This window comes from Rhinichthys klamathensis, unplaced genomic scaffold (genome assembly GCF_029890125.1).
Source record: "Rhinichthys klamathensis goyatoka isolate OS25496 unplaced genomic scaffold, OSU_Roscu_1.1 h1tg000387l_1, whole genome shotgun sequence".
NCBI classification, from domain to species: Eukaryota; Metazoa; Chordata; class Actinopteri; order Cypriniformes; family Leuciscidae; genus Rhinichthys; species Rhinichthys klamathensis.
In genome coordinates, this window is record NW_026606891.1 from 406,273 (window position 1) to 429,289 (window position 23,017).

Consider the following 23,017-nt stretch of genomic DNA (forward strand, 5'->3'; position numbering starts at 1 on the left):
CGGGAACTGCACTCCAATGGTTCGAGTCTTACCTCTCAGGTAGGTCCTTTAGGGTGTCGTGGAGAGGTGTGGCGTCTAAGACCCAACATCTAGCTACTGGGGTGCCTCAGGGCTCAGTGCTTGGACCACTCCTCTTCTCCATCTAGATGACATCACTAGGATCTGTGATTCAGAAACATGGCTTTTCCTATCATTGCTACGCTGATGACACGCAACTCTACCTCTCATTCCAGCCTGACGATCCGACGGTAGCTGCTCGTATCTCAGCCTGCCTGACAGACATCTCTGGCTGGATGAAGGACCACCACCTTCAACTACACCTTGCGAAGACAGAGCTACTTGTGGTCCCGGCCAACCCAACACTTCATCACAACTTCTCCATTCAGCTAGGCTCGTCATCCATAACTCCATCAAGGTCAGCTAAGAACCTTGGGGTTGTAATTGATGATCAGTTGAAATTCACAGACCACATTGCTAGAACTGCCCGGTCCTGCAGATTTGCTTTGCACAACATTAGGAGGATCAGGCCCTTCCTTACAGAGCATGCCACACAACTCCTTGTCCAAGCACTTGTTTTATCCAGACTGGACTATTGTAATGCTCTCCTGGCTGGTCTTCCAGCTTGCTCTGTCAAACCTCTACAATTGATCCAGAATGCTGCAGCCAGAGTAGTCTTCAATGAGCCGAAGAGAGCACACGTCACTCCTCTCCTCACACAATTGCACTGGTTGCCAGTTGCCGCTCGCATTAAATTCAAGGCACTGACGTTTGCCTACAGAACAACCACTGGCACTGCTCCCTCTTACCTAAACTCATTACTTTAGACTTATGTGCCATCCAGAAACCTGCGCTCTGCTAGCGAATGTCGTCTTGTGGTAGCATCTCAAAGAGGCACAAAATCTCTTTCTCGGACCTTTACCATGGCTGTTCCCTGTTGGTGGAATGATCTGCCTAACTCAACCAGAGCTTCTGAGTCAGTAGCCACTTTCAAGAAACTGCTGAAGACATATCTTTTTCGGCAGCACTTGATTCAGTAGAATTAACACTTTCTCTTCTCTTCTATTCTATAAAAAAAAAAAAAAACTGCACTAAAATTAAACTGAGAGGGGTTATAGCACTTACATATTGTTGTCCTACTGTTAGTTTAACTGCTTCTATTGTTCTCATTTGTAAGTCGCTTTGGATAAAAGCGTCTGCTAAATGAATAAATGTAAATGTAAATGTAATCAGGAAGGGGGTGGGGGGTCAAATGGGGGGTCAAAGCATTTTTTGGGAGGGTCTTGAGACCCCCCAAGACCCCCCCTGGCGCCGCCGCTGACTGTTACACGATTGAACTATTGAAATGTCTTACTTGTTCAGCAGAAAAAGCTGTCTCTTCTTCCGTTTCGAACCCCTTCGGGAGTTCACGCACCTTTCAAAAGCCCCACCGATGTGTATCCGCATGAGACGGTTTCTTTCTCTTTCCACCTTAAATCCGAAGTACGAAGTCTTTTGCGTTTTATAACTGGTTAATCTCCAGTTGACACTGATGATTGTTGTCTGGATCTTTCTGGATCCGCCATAAGTTTAATAATGTAAAGTGCTGCGAGAAAAGCCTATCTCTACTTCTCCTCACGCGCAGTATAGCCGGCTAGCCGAAACTCCTTCTTTATGTGTACGGATGTGACGTAATGACACAAAGACATGCTCGAATTTCCCGCTAAAACCCACCAGTACCACTGGAATTAAAATCATTATTACAAGCTAACCGTTTTGAATCACTTGAATCGCAGATAGTTTTGAACACTGGCTGAAGATGTTTTTTTTTTAATAATTAATTTGGATTATTTTTAACTTAAAAAAGTTACGGACAGCAGCTTTAAATAAAAGTATTTGAGATTTTTAAGTTACTTGCTTTGGAGCATTTAAGTAATTGAAAATAATTTTTAAATGTGACTTAAAAACCCCAGTATGTAAATATTTGTGCAAACATTTATTTAAATATATATTTTATTCAAATATTTATTTATTATAATTTAATAAATATTAATATTATTAACATATTTAAATACATATATTTATTCAATATATTTTCTTAAAATATCTATATGCAATACTTTTTAGGGCACCGATGTTTGTTGATACAGTATTCACGTATAAAACAGAAATTGGAACGATTTTTAAAACATGAAGGCTAAATGTGAAGTTAGTACTTTATTTTCTTGAACATTGCAATATTGAAACTGGCACATTTATGTATATACTCTTCCATATGCCAAAACTGCGATGACCCAGCATGCACCATATTAGCAGTTCTTCTAAAAGTCACCCTAATCCCAAGTAAGCGACATCCTGATCAGCATGGTATATAAATCAAAACCATCCTCCTCCTCACTTTCCATCTGCATGTATCTGGCAGCAGAAATGAGCCCTTCACTCTAGCTCTATTTACTCATCTCTTTCTTTGAGGCAGGGGTGATGACTTTGAGAACAGGTGGGTATTACCAAGAAGGAGAGAAATGATTGTTATTGTTAAAGAGAAAAGCCCTTTATTTCTTTTCCGAAATGAGCTGTGAAGAGCCTCGATGCGGCATATTCGGCTCTCTGCGGCAGGATTATGGGGAAAGTGTGCGTTTTAGTGGCTCCTGGCACTGCTAATAAACACTCTCACACATATCATCAGCCGCCCCATCAACGTGAAATAGTACCCGGCAAAGCCACACTAAATTAACAGTATGAAAGAATTGAGGAGATTCTTCAAAATAATGTGTCCGGCCGCATGATAAAGGAAGAGGAGAGGATGGGCAAGGTGAAATAGGAGGAGAGAAACGTATGTCATATTTTCTTTAGCTCTTTTTGTTCTTTGATAGGGTCCCAGTCGGCCCGCACATCTTCATCTCTAATTTAGAAATCCCCTCTAGAGAGATTTCTCCACCTCTGTGTGAAATGTTCACAGCAGCACTATAGCCTGTGTGCATGAGCTGCCCTATACTCTATAACATCACAAACAGTGTCTCATTAATACATTTCAATATTTGAATTATCATCTTTTACCATCTTATTTGGATTAAACATTGATGTTCTGTTACCACAGCTTTGGTTGTTTTTAGTATAAAAGTAAATCACTGTAATAGTTCTATGGGTTGCACAGAATAGTCAACTTATCATGGCGCAACAGGATAAGAAATCTTTGAAGTCCACTTTTACGCTCCGTTTGCAACGGTTAAAATGACAAATGAATGCACCACGTGCAGATCGCGCGCACATAAATATTAAGTAGCGCAGAAATGTATTGTCAACACTGTTCTGGGATTTATATAGGTAAATATATATTAGTTGTGAAAGTCACAAGAAGAAATGATCGCATTCACATCTGTCAACTGTCATTCTGACTGTCATCTGACAAACGGAGTTCCGGTTCGGAAATATTCAACTCTTTTCAGACTACCGTACATTTTTGGGATTGTATTTCATGCCGCGTTTTTGCGAATGTTGATTTCTCACATCTTGTGTGCTTTTTCTGGGCGAGTTGGAGTGAACTGCGGCACTAATAGTCTCATGAACGCACATGTTGTGCAGCCAAGGTTAGGATTTTTGTCAAATAATTAGTGCTGGGCAACGATTAATCGCGATTAAGCGCAAGAGGGATTTTTTTTTTTTGGTGGTCCAAAATAGAAAGAACGGCATACTGCATTAGAACAACACCAGGGTAAGTTTCATTTTAGTTTAATTTTTAATTTTTATTTTAATTTACATTTTAGGATGAACTATCCCTTTAATGATAATGCCAAATTTTGTCCGGTATGTTATAAGTTTCTGGTTTGGTGAGTACATGAGCCTTACTGATGGAGCTGTGGGAACACTTCTGTTTTGTTCTTTTTGTGCTGCAGTATGTCAGAACACTACTAGAAATCTCCTTAGTGAAGATGTATGAGCATTTTAAGTATTCAAAAGGCCCTCATTCCTCTCCTTTTTATCATTCCATTAAGATTTTATAACCATCTTTTTAATGTAATTCCATCCATGAATTTTTACCCCTTTGACTTGACAGGCGGTTCTGTGAACATAAACTTTGCCATGTAGAAGAGCTCTTTTCTCTGTCTTCTCTGCCTGTGCTAAAGTGCATTGGTTTGTGTGCTTCGAGTGACATATAAATAAAAGGGTTTAGAGGGACAATTGTAAGGGACTTTTTTTAATATAAATCTGATGTATTAAAATTATCAAATTTTAATTTGTTCTCTCCCAAGATTTTAAGATTTTTTTTTCTTTCAGATTAACATCACACTTTCTACAGTGATATGGTTCATTTAAAAATAGTAAATAGTACTGTTAATGTGAGCACGGAAACCTTATACAGTATGTTTTAATTTCTTGAATTGGGTGACTTTAAAGAGTCATCCCCAACCTTTATTATTATTTCATCTTGATATTAATTTTCACCCCATGTGTAGTCGTAAAAATGTTGTGGGTAGAGCAACCACAGCTGTGCAGATCACCTTGAAATAAGTAACTTCCTGTACAATAGTGTACACTTCATCAAGTTCAAAACTAAAAGAAATCTTTCAGAAAGAATTTATAATGATTTTTTTTTCGTCATTTTCCTTTCAATCTTCTTTTCGCTAAACAGCTTTTTGAAAGTAGTATACCGACATCCGTCCTAGTTGACATCAGCCACGCTAACCTTCAAAGCGATCATATTGTCACAAGGACCTCTGCAATGCTAAAAATAATCCTCTCTTTCCTTCACGTTCCCCGGTCCCCCCCTCCTTGCCTTGTCACTTGATTGTGTTATTATTATGCTAACCAAATCCTTATAAATGTGATTTAAGGCTTGGCGGCCCGCGCTCTTGTTTTCCCTTCTGCTGTAGCGATTTATAGTGGCCTAGGAAAGGCCTCTCTAAGTATTCCAAATGTCCTGAGATTACAGCTGTTGCCGATGCCTGATTGAGGCCGACTGCTGTTATTGCACTGTGTTCTTGCTTGTACCCTGAGAGCAGTAAAGCATCAATAAAATCAAAAGCACCTGCATCTTAAATGAAATTTCAATTGAAAAACTTAACAGCCCTTCAAATTGCGGAATTTAACGCAGACCAGTAAAGCTTAAATAACACTTTGCCTCTGCAGAGTGAAAGACCGGGCAGCTGAGCCGAGGAAGGAAGGAAGGAAGGAAGGAAGGCAGGCCGGGGGATGAAGTAAGGAGGGGTGGTTCACGTTCAAGGTGACTTGATTGTCTCATGTGGTAAAATTATTTACAATTAAGGAATTTCTCCTGAGAGCCACATTGGATTTGCCGGCGAGCACCTATGCGGGCGTTTTGCGGTGGCGGCGGCCGTGAGCTTTTTCAGTATTCATGGACGCTCCTGAACCTTTGTGGTAATTGAATCAGTTAGAGTGCTGAGTGGAGCAAGCATAAAAACCTGTTAACCCAAAGGTCAGATCTGTGCATTGTTTATTTATCAGGAGGGAGAGGGAGCGAAATCGGCAGGGCCCCTTTACAGACACAGTAAAAAATTACCCCCAAAAATAACAGCTACTAGATGAATGGAGAAATCTGGGCCGGAATCATAAGCAGCGGCCGGCTGTGTGAAGCGCAAATGGAGGAGGCTTGAGTTAGGGTTAGGAATGACTAATGGGAATTAAACCTCTTTATTTCTTGACATCATTTCGTGATCTGAGTTATTATGATAAAGTGGTTATATTTTTAAAAAGGTCAGTTTATTTAGATAATGCAGTGCATTTACTCGTAGTACATATTGAACACACTTGGGTTTATTAAAACAATAGTGAGACTATATCGTGCCAGCTGATAGCGCTGTTTGTTTGCACCTACAAGATGTGCTTTTGTACTGTCCGATTTGCTATAGGAATTTGCGGATCAGTTAACGGAACAAAATTTGTATGTGACAAACAGGTCCGTTCTGAGTGTTTGATTAAGGCTTAAAAAACAGTAGAACAGTAATATTGAAATATTATTACAATTTACAATAACGATTTCCTATTTTAATGTATTGTAAAGTGTACTTTAAATTGTCACATGGTCCTTCCGAAATCATTCTAATATAGTGATTTGGTGCATTTCCTATTTATTTATTTTTTAATTTTGTAAATAGTTGAGATGTTTAGTATTTTTGTAGAAACAATGGATTTTCTTTTAGGATTCCTTGATGAATAGAAAGTTCAAAAGAACAGCATTTATTTTATCGTGTTATAAATGTCTTTACATCCTTGCTTAATAAAGGTATTCATTTATTTCCAAAAAAAAAAAACTTTTAAACTGTAGTGTACACAAATGAGTCTAATTTACATTGCAGAGCTGTTTTAGTGCATTTTGCACCTGGTTAAGGGAATTGTAGGTGGTTAGTGAGTAAGACGCAGGATTTTGCACTTAAATAGCATGCAAAAGTGGTACAACTGTGAAGTGAATTTGCTCCATCTGTGTGCTTCCTCTCTGTCATGTCTCTTTATTTTTCATTATTAGTTTTTTTTTTAAGTCATTACCTTGATGCTTGTTGTGGTGGCCTCTGAGCTTTGGGGAGAGAAAGAGTACATGTAGCCGGTTATGTCTCCTCTATACATAGTGAGTCAGTTGGGAGGTGATGGTGATGGGAGGTGGAAAGTGGGCCATCTGTGGGGAGACATCAGCAGCTCAGCACGGCTGAGAGAGAGCCAGTCACCTTGATCCACACGCCCTTGCCGGTACGCCATTACCGTGCTACCGTGGGATGTAAATGGAGGAGGAAAACATTACCTTCAAATGAGCTTTCATAGGGCCCCAAATATCAATCAGACAGCCCAGGCTCCCGAGCAGACAGGAGACGCTTAAAATTCAACAAAACAACTTCACTTCAATTACCACATCTCATATATTCCTCCTGTAACTGCTTTCTTTTTACCAAATGTTCGAACTCTTTTACTTATCATTCTTCAGGTTTTGTCTTTTTTTTCTGGGATTTCTTAACAGTTCTGTCAGAAAAATGGTATAAGAAATTACTGTAATGTAAATCTGCATCCATATATCGGGCCTCACAGAATGAACACAAATAGTGCAATAAACCAATGTGACATTTTGGATCAGCATTATTTTGAAACCCAATAGCAATGCTCCACATAGCAAATAAAGACAAATCATTAAAAAAGTATTTTCTCGATTTGCATTTCCTGAAGGAAATGCCAGTGCTTGCAAAGCAGCAAAAGAAGGTGTTCAGGTAATCTTAGATTTTATAGGCCTCAGTTGTGTTTAAATGAAATGCTGCATTTGCCATTGTCATGATGCTTAGAATGCATCAGCACAAAAGAAGAAAGTTGATTTTTTCTTTTTCTTTTTTGTCTTTACCAGGGGTAGGCAAGTTTGGTCCTAGAGAGCCGTTTTCCTGCAGAGTTTAGCATACACAGGTGAGGGTTTTTTTTCAGGGTTGGAGCTAAACTCTGCAGGACGGCGGCTCTCTGCTAGGACCAAATTTGCCTACAAACAAAACTTGCTTGCGAACTTGCCTGGTCTATACAATGAAAGTCAATGGGGTCCGATGTTGTTTAGACTCCAGTGTTCTTGAAAATATCAAAGGTATAGTTACAAAGGTATATAGAACATGAGGGTAAGTAAATGATGACAGAATTTCTATTTTGGGGTTGACTTTCCCTTTAGGGTTTTGGGTTTGCAAGTACTCTATAGAGCATGTCTTGTGAAGATTCCTTTAAAAATCAACTAATATTCTGTGTCATTGACATTAAGTTCAAATCAAGAGTGTTTTAGTCTGTTTCATACTAGTCATAGCTGAGGAGAGACTGACACAAACCATCAGACATGAGAGAGGGATGGAGTGCATGAGGATGTCAGGGTTGGATGAAGGGGTGAGGTGAGGACAGAGAGATGGGCTTTATCAATCATAAAATAAAACAAAACAAACAAAAACTACCCCGTAGGGGGAAAACAAACCGGCAATAGGACTGGCAAGGCAGGACAAGGTTTGACAATGCAGGACACGAGGAGTACAACAGGAAACATTAGATGACGAACTAGCACAGAACTGAAAACACAAGGAGAATAAATAGGGAGCAAACAAGGCAGGTAAAGAGGGAGGACAGGTAGGGCAAATGAAGCAAAAATCGGATAACAAGATTGGTGGGGTTAAGACAATAGATAGTAGACAATCACACCAAACATGACAAAGACACGAGCATATGGCCAGCGAACACAATCGCAAGCTATGTGCTCAAACATAACAAGACACGAACACAAAGCTAATGAGAACACTCATGAGCCGTGTTCACACAAAACATGACAACATGAAAGCACGCAGCCACTGAAAAACACAAGCCGCATGCTACACAGCACAAGACAAGACAAGACAAAACATAACACGAAAGCACGCGGCCGATGAAAACACGAGCTGCATGCAACACAGAACACAACACACGCATACAGAAGAGCGCACAGCCTGAGCAAAGTCAAAACCGCACGCTCACAGAGCACACGGAGAATGAGCAAATGCTCATCCCATGCGCTCACAACAGAAGACAAACATACAGAGCATAAATGTCATAATCCCGACACAGAACCAAAACCAAGCTAGACCGAAGTCCCGGGATCCGAACACCACACTCGCACACAAAACGACTCACGTAGACAGGAGAGCACGCGGCCCAAGTGAAATCATAACCGCACACTCACAACAAGACAGAAGGATTGTCAGAGCTCTGTCACCAAACCAAGAATAAACAGACCGAAGTGACAGAACCCTAACAGAGGATGCTGCCATGTGTTTTGGCACATGTGTGCGTGTGAATGTGTGATTATGAAAATGACCCGAGCTGTCCGGGCCTGAAGATCCTTGAACGATTTCTTGATGTTAGTGCTGCCATGGCAGCTGTTGTTGTAACCACTCAGAGAAATGACCAGGCAGGAAACTAAAGTGATTTCCTTCAATTCACTACAGACCCTTCAGATGCTCGCCTCACACATGGCTGATATCCCTCAGCCACATAACCCCAACGAATAAATCCATAAATATAATTTCATATTTGCTTGTGATATGCAGCGACTGACACCGTCCTCTTTGGTAAATGAGCTGATTTGCAAACCCCCTGTTCTACATTTTAATCCAGGGTATCAGGCTGCTCCAATCAGAAGATGTCCTTGTGCTGTCAGTCTCAATGCTGCGCTGTCAGAGAGGAGCTGCTTCTCTCTAGATCATGGAGATCAACCAGACTCATCAGTCCTTTGGTTCAACTCATTTAAAGGCAAAATTAATTGCAATCTTATTAGTGAATACAATTCATAGGTGGATATTAGATACTCTATAATCTTTTCATTTTTATTTTGCCTCTGTCGCAGATTTTTTGGACTGTTGCAGCCGTCAAAATTTCAAAAATCCAAAAATACAATTAAGTTGGTCAGTGAAAACATTGGAAATATTTTCTTTGTAAACTTGTCAGCTAAGTAAAGGTTCAAGAGAATTAACAAATCCCAGATTCTTGGTGTTAAGCATTTTACAAAAGAATTATCCATAAATAAAGGGTTTTGTATTACTTCAATACATACATTTTAGATCATATTTAAAAAATAAGAAAAGTAATGATTTGTTTGTTATTTACTTCTACTTCCTGTGCATGTGTATTTTATTCACCACTAGTGGCAACAAATGCATTTGCAAAAATAATTATTGTTTCACAACAGATTGAATATTACTGTCTTCTTTCTTCAGGACCTGGATCGGTTGACCCACCTGTACTCTCTGACATCCAGCCTAGAAGTGCTTCTGTCTCCTGGTCTCCTCCATCCCAGCCCAACGGCATCATCACCCATTATAATATCTACCAAAATCACCAGCTAACTGCTAGTGTGCCAGGGAACAGCACCAGCCACACTGTTTCTCAGCTTGCACCCTATCAGCAGTACACTATACAGGTGGAGGCCTGCACAGTAGCCGGCTGTGCTCAATCTGCTGAGTCCCACACCATATGCACCCCTCCAGCCCCTCCAGAAGATGTCCCAGTCCCACAGCTTTACTCCGACACACCCACCTCGGTGGTCTTGTCCTGGTCACCACCACGTCATGTCAACGGTGAGCCGGACGGCTACACCGTGGAGAGGAAAGCCGCTGGCACACAGCAAATCTCTACTGTGGCCACCTTTCAGGCCAACCAGACTCTCACTTACCTAGACAGCTCGGCCGCGCTCAGCCCCTGGAGCTCTTACGAGTACCGCATTGTGGCACACACAAGGCTGGGTGGATCCAATAGCAGTGAGTGGAAGAAAGTGACCACCAGACCTTCAAGACCTGCAGGCCTGCAGCCGCCTCACGTGCTGGTTTTGGATCCAGCGTCAGTACAGGTATATAGAGAGTTTGTTTCCTTTGTACTTAAGGGCTATTATGGTTGAAAAGAATAAAAAGGTACAATAATAATTGAAAAAATTTTAATATTTAAAATATGAATAAAACAATCTCAAACTTGCTTAAAAATGTGCAGTTTGAATCAGTTTCACTCAGTCAGTGAATTGTTCAGAGCAGTTACTGAATTCACAACTGACTCACTTTTTTTTAATGCACAATTCGCCAGGTGAAACTATTTACTTAATAAATAATTTTACAAAAATGTTACAAATATTCTACAAAAATACTGATTATTGTGTAACATTTAAGGTCCAATTACAAAGTGTAATCAATTATGAGAGAACATTTCTGTGACATGTTGAAACCATAATCAGCAAAGTTTTTTTTAACTTTCTATTCATTAAATTATTCTGAAAAGAAAAAAATGTATGACAGGAATAAACTACTATTTATATTTTAAAATATATTAAAGCACAATAAAGTAATAATATTTCACAGTATAACTGTTTTTACTTTGATTTTGATCAATTAAATGCAGCCTTGGTGAGCATAAGAGACTTCTTTCAACAACATTTGAACAACATTTTTAAAATCTTACCGACCACAAAACGGTAGTGTATATGTACATAATCAAAAAATGCAATTTTTAATGCTTTTAAAGTTTAAAAGAACATGTTTGGATTGTGCCACAATCCAAACATGCTGATGAGAGTGTGCATATTTCTTTGTGTGTGAAGTGTATATCAATCCTGTCCCACCCTCCTGTCTGCAGGCTGTAGTGCCTTATGCCGCCTTTTCACCAATGAGGTGCAAATGAGGTCTTTGCTGTGATTGTTAGTGAGAAGCTACTGTATTTCTTCCCATTAATGCCACACCTAGAGCATCCATCATTATTCCAATGACACTCTCATGGTATGAGAATATTGATACACACGGTTTCCAGGTCATTCCAGAGGTGATTATTAAGGAAGAGCCAATTAAGACTGTCAGATTATTGTTTGAACCCCTCATGAATGTGCCCTTGTTCACCTAACGTTTTAAATATTGTTCTTGTTTATTTAGTGTCAGTAAGAAATGTAAAGCAAGCAAGACCTTATTAACACGTTGGCAAAGTAGATTTAAGTGTTTCAAAACAAACTGAAACCCTCAGCGTAGACATCCCTGTAATTCAACAGACATGATACTCAAGAGGGCTAGGTAGCTTGCAGTCTTTTGGCTGGTTTACAAGTTGGATTTAAGGGGCGTTAATGTAACCAAACAAGCTTTGCAGCTTAGATCCTGCTGTGTGTAAATACACCCTCTGTTTCTCTCTTTCTCTCTTTGTTATTTGTTGTGTGCTAGTGCCAAGAAACATGGACAGAAATGCTTACCACTTCAAACAAAGGCAGCATTTGCATAAACTTGCTTGAATTATTCATTTCCCCCTAACCCCAGGTTTAGTGTATTGTAATACCATTATTATTTCATTAATTTGTTAACTGCTGCATTTGTGTGTAACTGGATGAGAACTCTTCTACATGTAAAAGCCAAAAAAACAACTGTTCGCATTAGCATATGCTATATTGAATTCCTGTTGAGATGCTAGCAGTCTCCGTGGTGCTCATGGCAAACTCTGTGTTAGCAAGTGTTGATGAATCATTTGAGGTCTTTCTACATTTCTTGTTGTGTTGTTGTTATTTAAATAATTATATAAAAAAAATTGAGACTACTTTAAAATGAATACAGAGATTAATAAAACTATTTTAGCCATGAAAGAGCAGATTCATTTTTTAATTTCCAAAACTATGAACTGCCATGGTGCCTACTACCTACATAGGCAGCTACTAACTTCTAAGGCAACATATTAACCTCATGGATCTGATTTAACGCGCTACATAGCAAATTGCACTCTGCTTAGGAGACTCATCAACAACGTTGGCATGTTGCTAAGCTAACAGACATGATACTGCTAATAACCACAACAATACATAACACATTTACACTAAACTACTTTTATCAATATTTTTTGGCCCTGTTTACACCTGGTATTAAGATGCGTTTTGGTCGATCGGATCACAAGTGGACGACTATAAATACTGATGTAAATGGGGTCTAAAATGTTTTGAGCTGGTCCACTTTCGACCACTTCCCATTCTTCTACCCATTTGTTACAAGCTCTGTGTCGGGATCGAGCCTGTGCCAGTAGGTGGCTCGCTAGGTTTTGGACCAAAGAAATTTCTGCTGCATCCGAAATCAAATACTTCTCTATAGAGTATAACTGTACATAGTATACAAAAAAAAACAGTACCCCAAAAGAGTAGTAAGTAGCCTATTCATAAAACAGTAGGTAATACAGTACCCGGGTGACCTATTACTTCCGCTGACTTTTACTTTTACTGCTGATAGAGTACATTACTTTTCTAGAGTGCGCGCGCGTTCGATGGACACTTTACTATCCCATGAAGCCATGGGAGAGGATTTATCAATGGCAGTGAAGCGAAGTAACTGACATTGGTGGTCATGTGACAGTAACAACATGGCGGATTCACCAGCTAACTGCGGATTTCAATTTCATTCATACTACCCATTTTCATACTATATAGAATGTACTTTCAAATTCACATGTAGCACCTACTTGGACAGTATGAGTTTTCGAAAGCACTGTTTGTGTCCTTTTACTAAAGTCTAAGTCGAAAAAATACTTTTATTCAGTAAGGATGCATTTAGAGTCGATTCTTTGTTTTGGGATAAGATCACTTTTTTTACCGCGCACTTTCGACTTTACAACTTTGCAGACCGTTTACATTCACAGACAGCTATATTACACACTGCATGAAAGGGAATATTTGAAACAGGATAATAGGGGCACTTTTAAAATTAGGTTGGACTAAAAGCGCTTTCTAAACCTTCCTTCACTTCTGCTTACATTTCAATTTCCATTATTATAACTTTTCTTATCATAACTAATCCTAGCAATAACATTTATTCCAATCTACCATTTCATCTCGTTTCTACCATTTCTTTCATTTAATTTCACCCCCAGACATGCGCAATATGTTTAATGCGTCCGCCAAATGCTGCACCAGATACAGTATGCAGCAACAAGCACAGTTTCCTGCAATTCCATTAGGATTTCATTATGACCTCCAGGGGCTGAGGCCCTTTTTAAATGTAATGAAAGGAATATTCTGTCTTGGGTCAAAGTCAGGGTGCCTTCGCTTCATCACATGACGTCGGTTCCACAAACTCATCGATCTAAAAGCCTGAGATGATGTGTTGTGATATTGCGCTGGACTCCGGCCCTTTTCTGGAGCCTCAGACACTCTTGTGAAACCATTTTAGTTTATAACTACATGACCACAAGAACTGTTATACTGTGATGTCAAATTCTTCAGATACTAACAAGTTCAAATGTATCCCGTGTTTTACTGCAGGTTACATGGACCGCTCCACTCATACCCAATGGAGAAATTGAGCGGTACGAGATCCGCATGCCTGATCCACACATCTCGCACACCAATACATCCGTACTCAACCGTACCGTCACCAGCCTTCTGCCCTACACCAACTACAGCATCACTATCCTCGCCTGCTCAGGAGGGGGAGGCCATGCCGGAGGATGCACTGAAAGCCTTCCAACACTGGTTACTACATTACCCACAATCCCACAAGGCCTGCCATCCCTGTCGGTAGTAGCCATCAGTGAGTCTTTCCTGGCTGTTTCATGGCAATTCCCATCAAGGCTGAACGGCCCCAACATAAGGTAATCGATTGATGTTTAATCGTTGTACTACATCTTAGTTTCTTGACACACGTTTTACAACCGTGACAATTATAATTTACTACTAAATGTATTTATTTTATTCATTTATAATAAAATTATTAATGATTATAAAAATAATAATGAATATTGTTGTTGTTTTTGTTGTTGTTATAAATTATTATTATATTGTAAGTATAGATATGACTGTGAAATGTTTGTTAAAATGCATGTTTACGTTCTTTAAAGTAAAATGTATTTATTTATTTATTATGTAAGGAATAATTGACTTGGGCCATTGAACTATTAAAAAATAATGCACACCCGAGGTGGTAATGCATTATTTTATATCTCGGGTGTGCATTATTTTTTAATAGTTCAATGGCCCAAATCAATTATTCCGCTTATACTACAGTTACCACACTTCAAAACATTGTTCAGATGACGTATTTCAGGACATTTGTCAGGTTTTTGTCCTTAAAACGATCTTGTGTGTAGGAATAATTTCTTACGCATCTAATCTCCGTTCCATTCCAAAATGTCATTTTAGAGCTAGTAACGGAGGCTTAAACCATTAATAGCAGAGTAATGCAGTTATTAATGCAGTTATTAGAGAGAGAGAGAGAGAGAGAGAGAGAGAGAGAGAGAGAGAGAGAGAGAGAGAGAGAGAGAGAGAGAGAGAGAGAGATTAAGCGTGTATGAATTACCTGAATCTGTGTGTCTCTCAACAGTGTTTGGCAGCAGCGTCTAATAGCAAAACTGTAATTTGATCTGCTCCAAGAACAGCACCGTTATTACCTAGTGAGAAATGTCATGTAGCTTTTAAGTTGTTAAACTATTTTACTGATAAAATCGCCACAGCAGCGCTGACAACACGTTTCTGTGCGAGTGTATGTCTGTACTGTATGTGTGTGTGTTGGCTGTAAGGACCTTTTGAAATAACTGAAATCATTTGGCGAAGTGATATGGAACTGTAAGACAAGTCAAGACCTGCCTGGAACTACTTTAGCTGTGTGTTTCCCTGAAAATAATTGCGAACATGCGTCAACTAATCAGATTCAAGCATTCAGCATCCCCGTAGTATTATTAATAATAATTATAATAACAATGTATCCAATTTATCCAGTTCACCATATAATTGTATTATTATATTTTTTTATAGATAGATATGGTTATAAAATTATAAACTGGATGTTTACATTCTTCAAAGTGAAGAATCTATTTATTTATTTTTCAACCATATCTATATACTTCAAATATAATAATAATAATAATTATTATTATTTGAAGTATATAGATATGGTTGTAAAATGTGTGTTAAAATTGATGTTTATGTTCTTCAAAGTTAAATCAATTGTAATCAGAATTGTGAGCATTTCATATGGTAAAAGCAATTCCTAATATCTTTTGAGAATAATCCATAAATCTCCCAATTAAATTAGGACAGCAAGTGTCTCCCTAGGTTGTGAAGAGCGAAGCACAACGTAAAAGTTCTTGTTCTTTCTCGCTGTATATTTTAGTCTGTTTTTGAGCTGATTAGGTGGTAAATAAAGGTCTGTTCACGGCGGATGATTAAAATTCATGACTACTTTTCCCGCTGCTGCTGTGTTTGTTTAACTAGGCTTATAAAGCGCACATTAAGCTGAGCTCTCCTGATTACAGGCAAAATTAGCATTACTGTTGAGGGAGAGAAAGAAAGAGAGAGAGAGAGAGAAAAGACAAAAGCACAAACGCAGTGAAACAGCGGTGCGGGTGAAATGGCAGGAGGATTGTGGGAGTGGAGCGGGCTCTGATTATCTGGCTGTTTCCGCTGCCCTCAGATTTGAGCTGTTGAGACGGAAAACCCAGCAGCCCCTGGCCTCACGTCCCCCTGAAGATTTGAATCTGTGGTACAATGTTTACGCAGGAACCAAATTGTTTCATGAAGATAAAGGCCTTAGCAGGTGAGATTACTGAAATTAGCTTTAATGCAAACTTTGCTTGTGTGTACAAAACTGTTTTTGTGCACCGATGCCATCTTTTTAATGCTGTTCAAAGATACTTTGAGCAAATATTCCATAGAATTAAATTGTTTTCAGCTAATCTTTCTCTGGCACTCCTTGTGTGTACGCTGAAAGACTCTAACACAAAACCCCCAGTTGTTTCCCTTGTATCACAGGTTCTATCATTTAGATTCATGTCTGACTTCATTTAAATGTTTTCAGTCCTTGTAAATGATTAACTCTGTGCTTGAATTTGTGTAACATATTTAAATACTTGCAGCAATATCACAACTTTTATGTTGTTATCACAACTACAGTATCACAATTAGATATTATAGAGCCTCACTCTTTTGTTACATACAGTATATATAAATTACCATTTGGCGTCAGTAACAAAATGAAATAAATCAACCCTTGGTAAGCATTAGAGACTTCTTTCAAAAACATAACAAAAATCTTACTGACCCCACACTTTTGATTGGATAAATATATGTAAAATAGTTATTATACTAATAAATGTATGAATCAAAGCATCTTTCTATATATATATATATATATATATAATATTTTTTATATGTAGTTATTTTACATATACATTATAATTCTATAAATAAGTATACTATAAGTTTTATATATTATAAAAGCAAGATTACATAATAATGAAAATGTTCTTGTGAGTAATGTTTTTAAATGTGCTGCAGGTACACATGGTACGAATACAAACTTCTGGTTCACAATGACATTGGCTATGCTTCAGGGGAGGTCGCCACAGGGGTCACACTGGCTGGGCAACCCCTCACCCCCACCAACGTATCCATCCAAGTTCTCAATCATACGGCGATCCTGGTCAACTGGTCCACCCCCAGTAAGAGTCTAGATTCTCTACATTATTAAACTTAACCTGGCCCTTGACCGAAAATACATTTCTGGAAAGAATCTGAGATTAGAGTTTAGAGAACTTGGTTTTCGAGATTGACCTTTAGTGTGTCCTGTCTTTTACTATATTTTTTGTTCCCAGCTCTGCAAGATTTGCAGGGAAGGGTGGAGGACTACATCCTTACGGTTCTGTCCAGCCAGCACAGGCAAACTCTTACACTTGACCCCGCTGTGACCTCTGTGGTAATCTCTGACCTGCAGCCCAGCACGGCGTACAAGCTCTGCTTGACTGTGTCCAACGGTGCCCACAACATAACCAGCCCTGAGGTCAGCTGCACTACTACAGATGGAGGTGAGTATGTGCTACATTGATGTTTGTTACGCACATCTATTTTGACTGCCAAGCCACAGGCTACACTATTGTTAATATTATTACAAATTTAAAAATAAATATTTTCATTGTAATATATTTGAAAATGTCATTTATTCCTGTGATGACAAAGATATATTTTCAGGAGCCATTACTACAATCTCCAGTGTCACATGATCCTTCAGAAATCATTCTAATATGCTGATTTGGTGCTCAAAAAACATTTCCTATTAATATCTATTGAAAACGGTTGTGCTGCGTAATATTTTTGTAGAAACCATGATAAAAAAAAATTCCAGGATTCGTTGTATGGAAAGCTATAGATAGAACAGTATTTATTTGAAATAGAAGTCTTTTATAACATTATAAATGTCTTTGCTGTCACTTTCGATCAATTTAATGCATCTTTGCTGAAGAAAAGTATTAATTTATTTGTTTTTAAACGCTACTATACATTTCAGTAACGTTTCAAATTACTAATAAAACTTATGATGGTATCACAAATTTTACCTATTTAGCTCAAATCACACAACACTATACTGTGTTTTTCTATTTGGCACATTCTAGAGCAAAAAGACCAGGTGGTGTCTTTGCTAATAAGTTTATATGTGGGATCTTGCTTTCTGCATCTGAACCTACGCAAGTAATGTGAAAGTTTAAAGAGCGTCTTATATTATATATACGGTTTCGGCTGAAATATGGACTTTACTAGACCGCAACCATCTCTATATGCTTAAATGGGTGGAATTTGGATTGAAGATATTGGTTAATTATGGTTTTCCTGTCAACACTTCAAATGTTCCTGTGATTTCTGTCAGCCTGCCTCTCTCATATCACTCCAGCAGCCCCTGCTCATGGAGATAAAAAACGGATGAGAAGAAGAACTGATTGATTGAATATTTTCGCTCTGTACTCTAAAGGAAAACCTCACAAGCTGCAGAAGAATTTGCCTTTTCCAAAATTTTGATATCTTGACCTCTGTGCTATGATCAATAGTCATTAAACTGTCCTTCTCTCACACAGTTAATGTACTGATCCACTGATAGCACAGGAAACAGATGAAAGCTCAGCAAACCTCTCACATACGCATACACATTCATTTGTGCCTTACACATCAGAATCTAAACAACTGGCTTTCCGTAACATACTGGACCTCTTTCGCTCCCACCTATCAGTATAATTAAAAACATTAGAAGATCATTTGTTCCTAAGTAAAGGTTACAGGTCATTTACCAAAGAACTTCCAGTGGTAGCTTCAATATTTTACAGCCTAAAGAGCAGCTTATTAAAAGCAGTTGAACTTAAAGATCATATTATGCTACATGATAGTGTTTATGTTAAGAGCCTTCTAATTAAAAACTGAAATGGAGGTGAGGTTGTCCATGCGAAGTCTTGCATTAATAATGCAGCAGCAGAAATTATATGGAAAGAGACGCTTCAGAAGAGCACTGATATTGATCGCATCTAAGTATGTCTCATAATTGCTCTTTTGTTCAGTGATGGCGAGTAACAAGGAAGCACTAAGCATTTTTCAGTAACTCGACAGTAGTTCAGCTGTTTCTAAACAGTATAGCCTTTTCAGTAATAAGCTACTTTTTCCAACAAATAGTTTCTATTTAAGTCAATAATCGAGTCAATAACCAAATGTTCTGTCCTCTGTCACACATGGTGAGTTGGGAAGTTGATTAGCACAGACACTTCCTGCAAATTACCAGATTGTTCAAACTTTATCTCTTTATTTAGATCTTTTATTGGTAGATAATTACTGCTCTGCTCTTAAATAAAAAAAAATCTTGAATATTTATTTTTATAGTATTTGAGAGATCATTTGATATATTTCAGTAGCTTTGTTGTAGTTGGTTACTACTTTAAGTAGCTTGCACCTACATGTAACTATGTTAGGGGCCGTTCACACAGATTTTTTTTTTTGCATTTCACTGTGCTGCTTTTCCAAAATAAACATGCACTAGATGGACTTTTGTCCATTTCGCTCAAGACTTGTACCTTTTGCAGCATCTTGTGCATGACACAGTGCTCTAAAAACTCAAATTAAAAGTTTTAAAGGACTTTTAAAAAACACACCTTTAGACCTTGCAATTTTTTATTCCATATATTATTGTTTTTATACACAAAATCATGTTGTGAATGACCTCTTAACATGTTATTTGAGCAACATTTTGAGTGACATGCTGTCTATTAATGAATGGCCGAAGGTGTTCAGTTGGCTGTTAGTTGTCAAGTCAAGTCAAGTCACCTTTATTTATATAGCGTTTTTTACAATACAGATTGTCTCAAAGCAGCTTCACTGATAACATGAAAATAATACAACAAAGTTTGTTTATAGAAGAAAATTGTGTCATCGTCCACCTTAAGTAAGGCAGATCAATAATATTGTTGAATATTAAATGTCCCCAACTAAGCAAGCCAAAAGCCAAGGCAACAGTGGCAAGGAACCACAACTCCATCAGGTGACAGAATGGAGAAAAAAAACCTTGGGAGAACCTAGGCTCAGTCGGGGGCCAGTGTATGAATATGATCCAGGCAGCATACATGTCAGAAGTCAGATTGGATCAGAACATTCAGAATATTAATCCAGTTCCATCTGGTTGGAAGTCTGAGTCATCACGCCGGTATGGAGACGAGTTTGTTGAGGATCAGTGCCGATGGCTGTCGTGTCAGTGAGGCCTTCACAGGGCTAATGAGGCTGGCACTTCAGGGATGCGTCATGGATGGATCCAGGTGCAGGTCCACCATCTGATCTGGATAGGGCCGGGATCCGGCTGACTTCAGTAAACAGGGAAGGGATTGGTTGACACTTCAGGACTGCGTTGTGATCGTGTCTAGGCGAAGGTCCTGCATCAGATCTGGATACGGCCTGGATCCAGCGGACTGCGGTAAACCTCAGGATAAACAGAGAGACTAATATTAGCGTAGACGCCATCCTTCTTATGATGTAACAATTACATCAGGATTTGTGGGGAGTGTCCCCGGTTCCGGCTGATCTAAACTATGCAGCCTAACATTGAATTATAGAAGACTATAATGTGTTATGTGTATGCTAGGTCAAAGAGATGTGTTTTTAGTCTAGATTTGACAAACTGACAGACTGTGTCTGCTTCCCGGACAATGTTAGGAAGATTGTTCCAAAGTTTTGGTGCTAAATAGGAAAAGGATCTACCGCCAGCAGTCGAATTTGATATTCTAGGTATTACCAACTGGCCGGAATTTTGAGATCGCAATAGACGTGAAGGACTATAATGTGTTAAGAGCTCGCTCAAGTACGGGGGAGCTAAACCATTTAGTGCTTTGTAAGTGATCAGCAGTATTTTAAAATTTATATGATGTTTAATAGGGAGCCAATGCAGTGTTGACAGAACCGGGCTAATATGATCATACTTCCTGGTTCTGGTAAGAACTCTAACTACTGCGTTTTAGACCAGCTGTAGTTTGTTTATTAAGCGTGCAGGGCAACCACCCATAATAGCATTACAATAATAATTGTTCTGCATTTTTCATTGAGAGCATATGATGCAATTTAGATGTGGTTTTACAAAAAATGTGGTTTTACAGATGCTAGACACGTGACTTTCAAATTAAAGGTTGGTATCAAAGAGCACACCCAGGTTCCTAACCGACGACGAAGACTTGACAGAGCAGCTATCAAGTGTTAGACAGTATTCTAGATTATTACGTGAGGTTTTTTGTCCAATAGAATCTGTTTTTTTCAGAATTAAATAGTAGGAAGTTGCTAGTCATCCAGTTTTTTATATCAGCTATGCATTCCGTTAATTTTGTGAATTGGTAAGTTTCGCCAGGCTGTGAAGAAATATAGAGCTGCGTATCATCAGCATACAATGAAAACTAATGCCATGCTTCCTTATGATATCTCCTAAGGGTAGCATGTACAGCGTGAACAGCAATGGTCCTAGTACTGAGCCTTGTGGTACACCATTCTGAACTTGTGATCGATAAGACATCTCTTTATTTACTGCTACAAACTGATAACGGTCAGATAAGCATGATTTAAAGCAGCACTCAGTAAGAATTCCGTTTTTGTCAAACAGCGACCCCTAGAGTCGCTGTGGAGCACTTGTACTGTCGTGAATAGCACTCACGCAGAGATGGCTCGCACTCACGGCCGGATCCCCTCCCCCTGTACACCGGTACCTGTTCAGTAGGATGGACGCTGTAACGAGTGGAAATAAGGTATGGCCCCTTTAAGAGCTGCGCGCGCTCCCAGGCCGGCCCAAAGTTGCAAGGGTGGTTTTGCGGCTCACAGGCACCAGGGGGGTGCGAGACGACCACCATTCAACACGAAATCAGTAATATAAACATTACAATGACTCCAAAGCTGTTCGGTTAAGGTAAAAAAGTTACTTAGTTCACCTTTAAATCATGCTAATGCTTTTCCACTAATGCCAACATAATTTTCGATTCTATTTAAAAGAATGTTGTGGTCAATAGTATCACACAACATCAAGTAACACTAATAGAGAGATACAATCACGATCGGATGATAAGAACAAATCATTTGTAACTCTAATGAGAGCTGTCTCAGTCAGTACTATTGTACGGTCTAAATCCTGAATGGAAATCCTTTTCTAAAAAGGAACATAGTTGTGAAGATACTGCCTTTTCCAGTATCTTTGACAGAAAAGGTAGATTAGAGATCGGCCAGTAATTGACTAATTCTGCAGGATCAAGTTGTGTTTTTTTAACAAGCGGTTTAATCATAGCCAGCTTAAATTTTTTTGGTACGTATCCTAATGACAAAGATGAATTAATGATATTAAGAAGAGGATCTATGACCTCTGGAAGCATCTCTTTCAATAGCTTAGTTGGTATAGGGTCTAATATACATTTTGTCGATTTAGATGATTTAACTAGTTTTAAAAAAAAATCCTCTCCTATGAATTAATTGAATTTTTCGTCAGGGAGACTACAATGCACCCCCTGATGCGATGCTGTAGTAGACGGTTGCATAGTTATAATTTTCTCCCTGATATTATCAATCTTATAAGTGAAGAAGTTCATAAAGTCATTACTGCTGTGCTGCTTGGAAACGTCTGGGCTTGAAGCTTTATTTTTCATTAGTTTAGCCACTGTTTCAAATAAATACCTAGGGTTTTGTTTATTTTCTTCTAGGGTTGAAAAATAAGATCTAGCAGCTTTTAAAGGCCTCTCTGTATGCAATCGAGCTCTCCTTCCATGAAATCCGAAATACCTTTTGTTTTCTTCCAGTTGCGCTCCATTTTTCTGGCTGCTCTCTTAAGGGCCTGAGTGTCCTCGTTGTACCACGGCATTGGACAATTTTCTTTAATCTTCTTTAAGCGCAACGGAGCAACTGTGTCTGCTGAAAAAGAGAGAGTTAAAAGTGTCTGTCGCAATATCGAGTTCTTCTAAGCTATCTGGAATGCTGAGATGATGAAACTGATCAGGAAGATTATTAATAAAGCAATCTTTAGTGGCAGAAGTGATAGGTCTAACATATTTGTAACACGAAGTCGGCTTTGCAGCCTTGGCTAAATTAAGTTTACACGAGACTAGATAATGATCTGAGATGTGATCGCTCTGCTGCAGAATTTCAATGGTATCAACATTGATTCCGTGTGATAATATTAGATCTAGAGTATCTAGAGTTGTCTATCAAAACATTTATCTGTCCCTCATAAACCTTCAGTAAGATCTGCTGTAAAAGTAGAAGTGCTTTACCTTAACTAGAATATATCTCAGATGGGGT

At 38.7% G+C, this 23,017-nt stretch overlaps 1 protein-coding gene across 1 annotated transcript in view; it reads left to right on the forward strand.

Moving 5' to 3' along the window:
* ush2a (Usher syndrome 2A (autosomal recessive, mild)) overlaps nt 1–23,017 on the forward strand; it is a 236,098-nt gene that overhangs the window by 128,895 nt on the left and 84,186 nt on the right. The window contains exons 41-45 of the mRNA XM_056234074.1: nt 9,681–10,309; nt 13,724–14,052; nt 15,870–15,992; nt 16,733–16,896; nt 17,050–17,259. Of these exons, the coding sequence (XP_056090049.1) occupies nt 9,681–10,309; nt 13,724–14,052; nt 15,870–15,992; nt 16,733–16,896; nt 17,050–17,259 (1,455 nt within the window). The remainder of the gene's footprint in view (nt 1–9,680; nt 10,310–13,723; nt 14,053–15,869; nt 15,993–16,732; nt 16,897–17,049; nt 17,260–23,017) is intronic.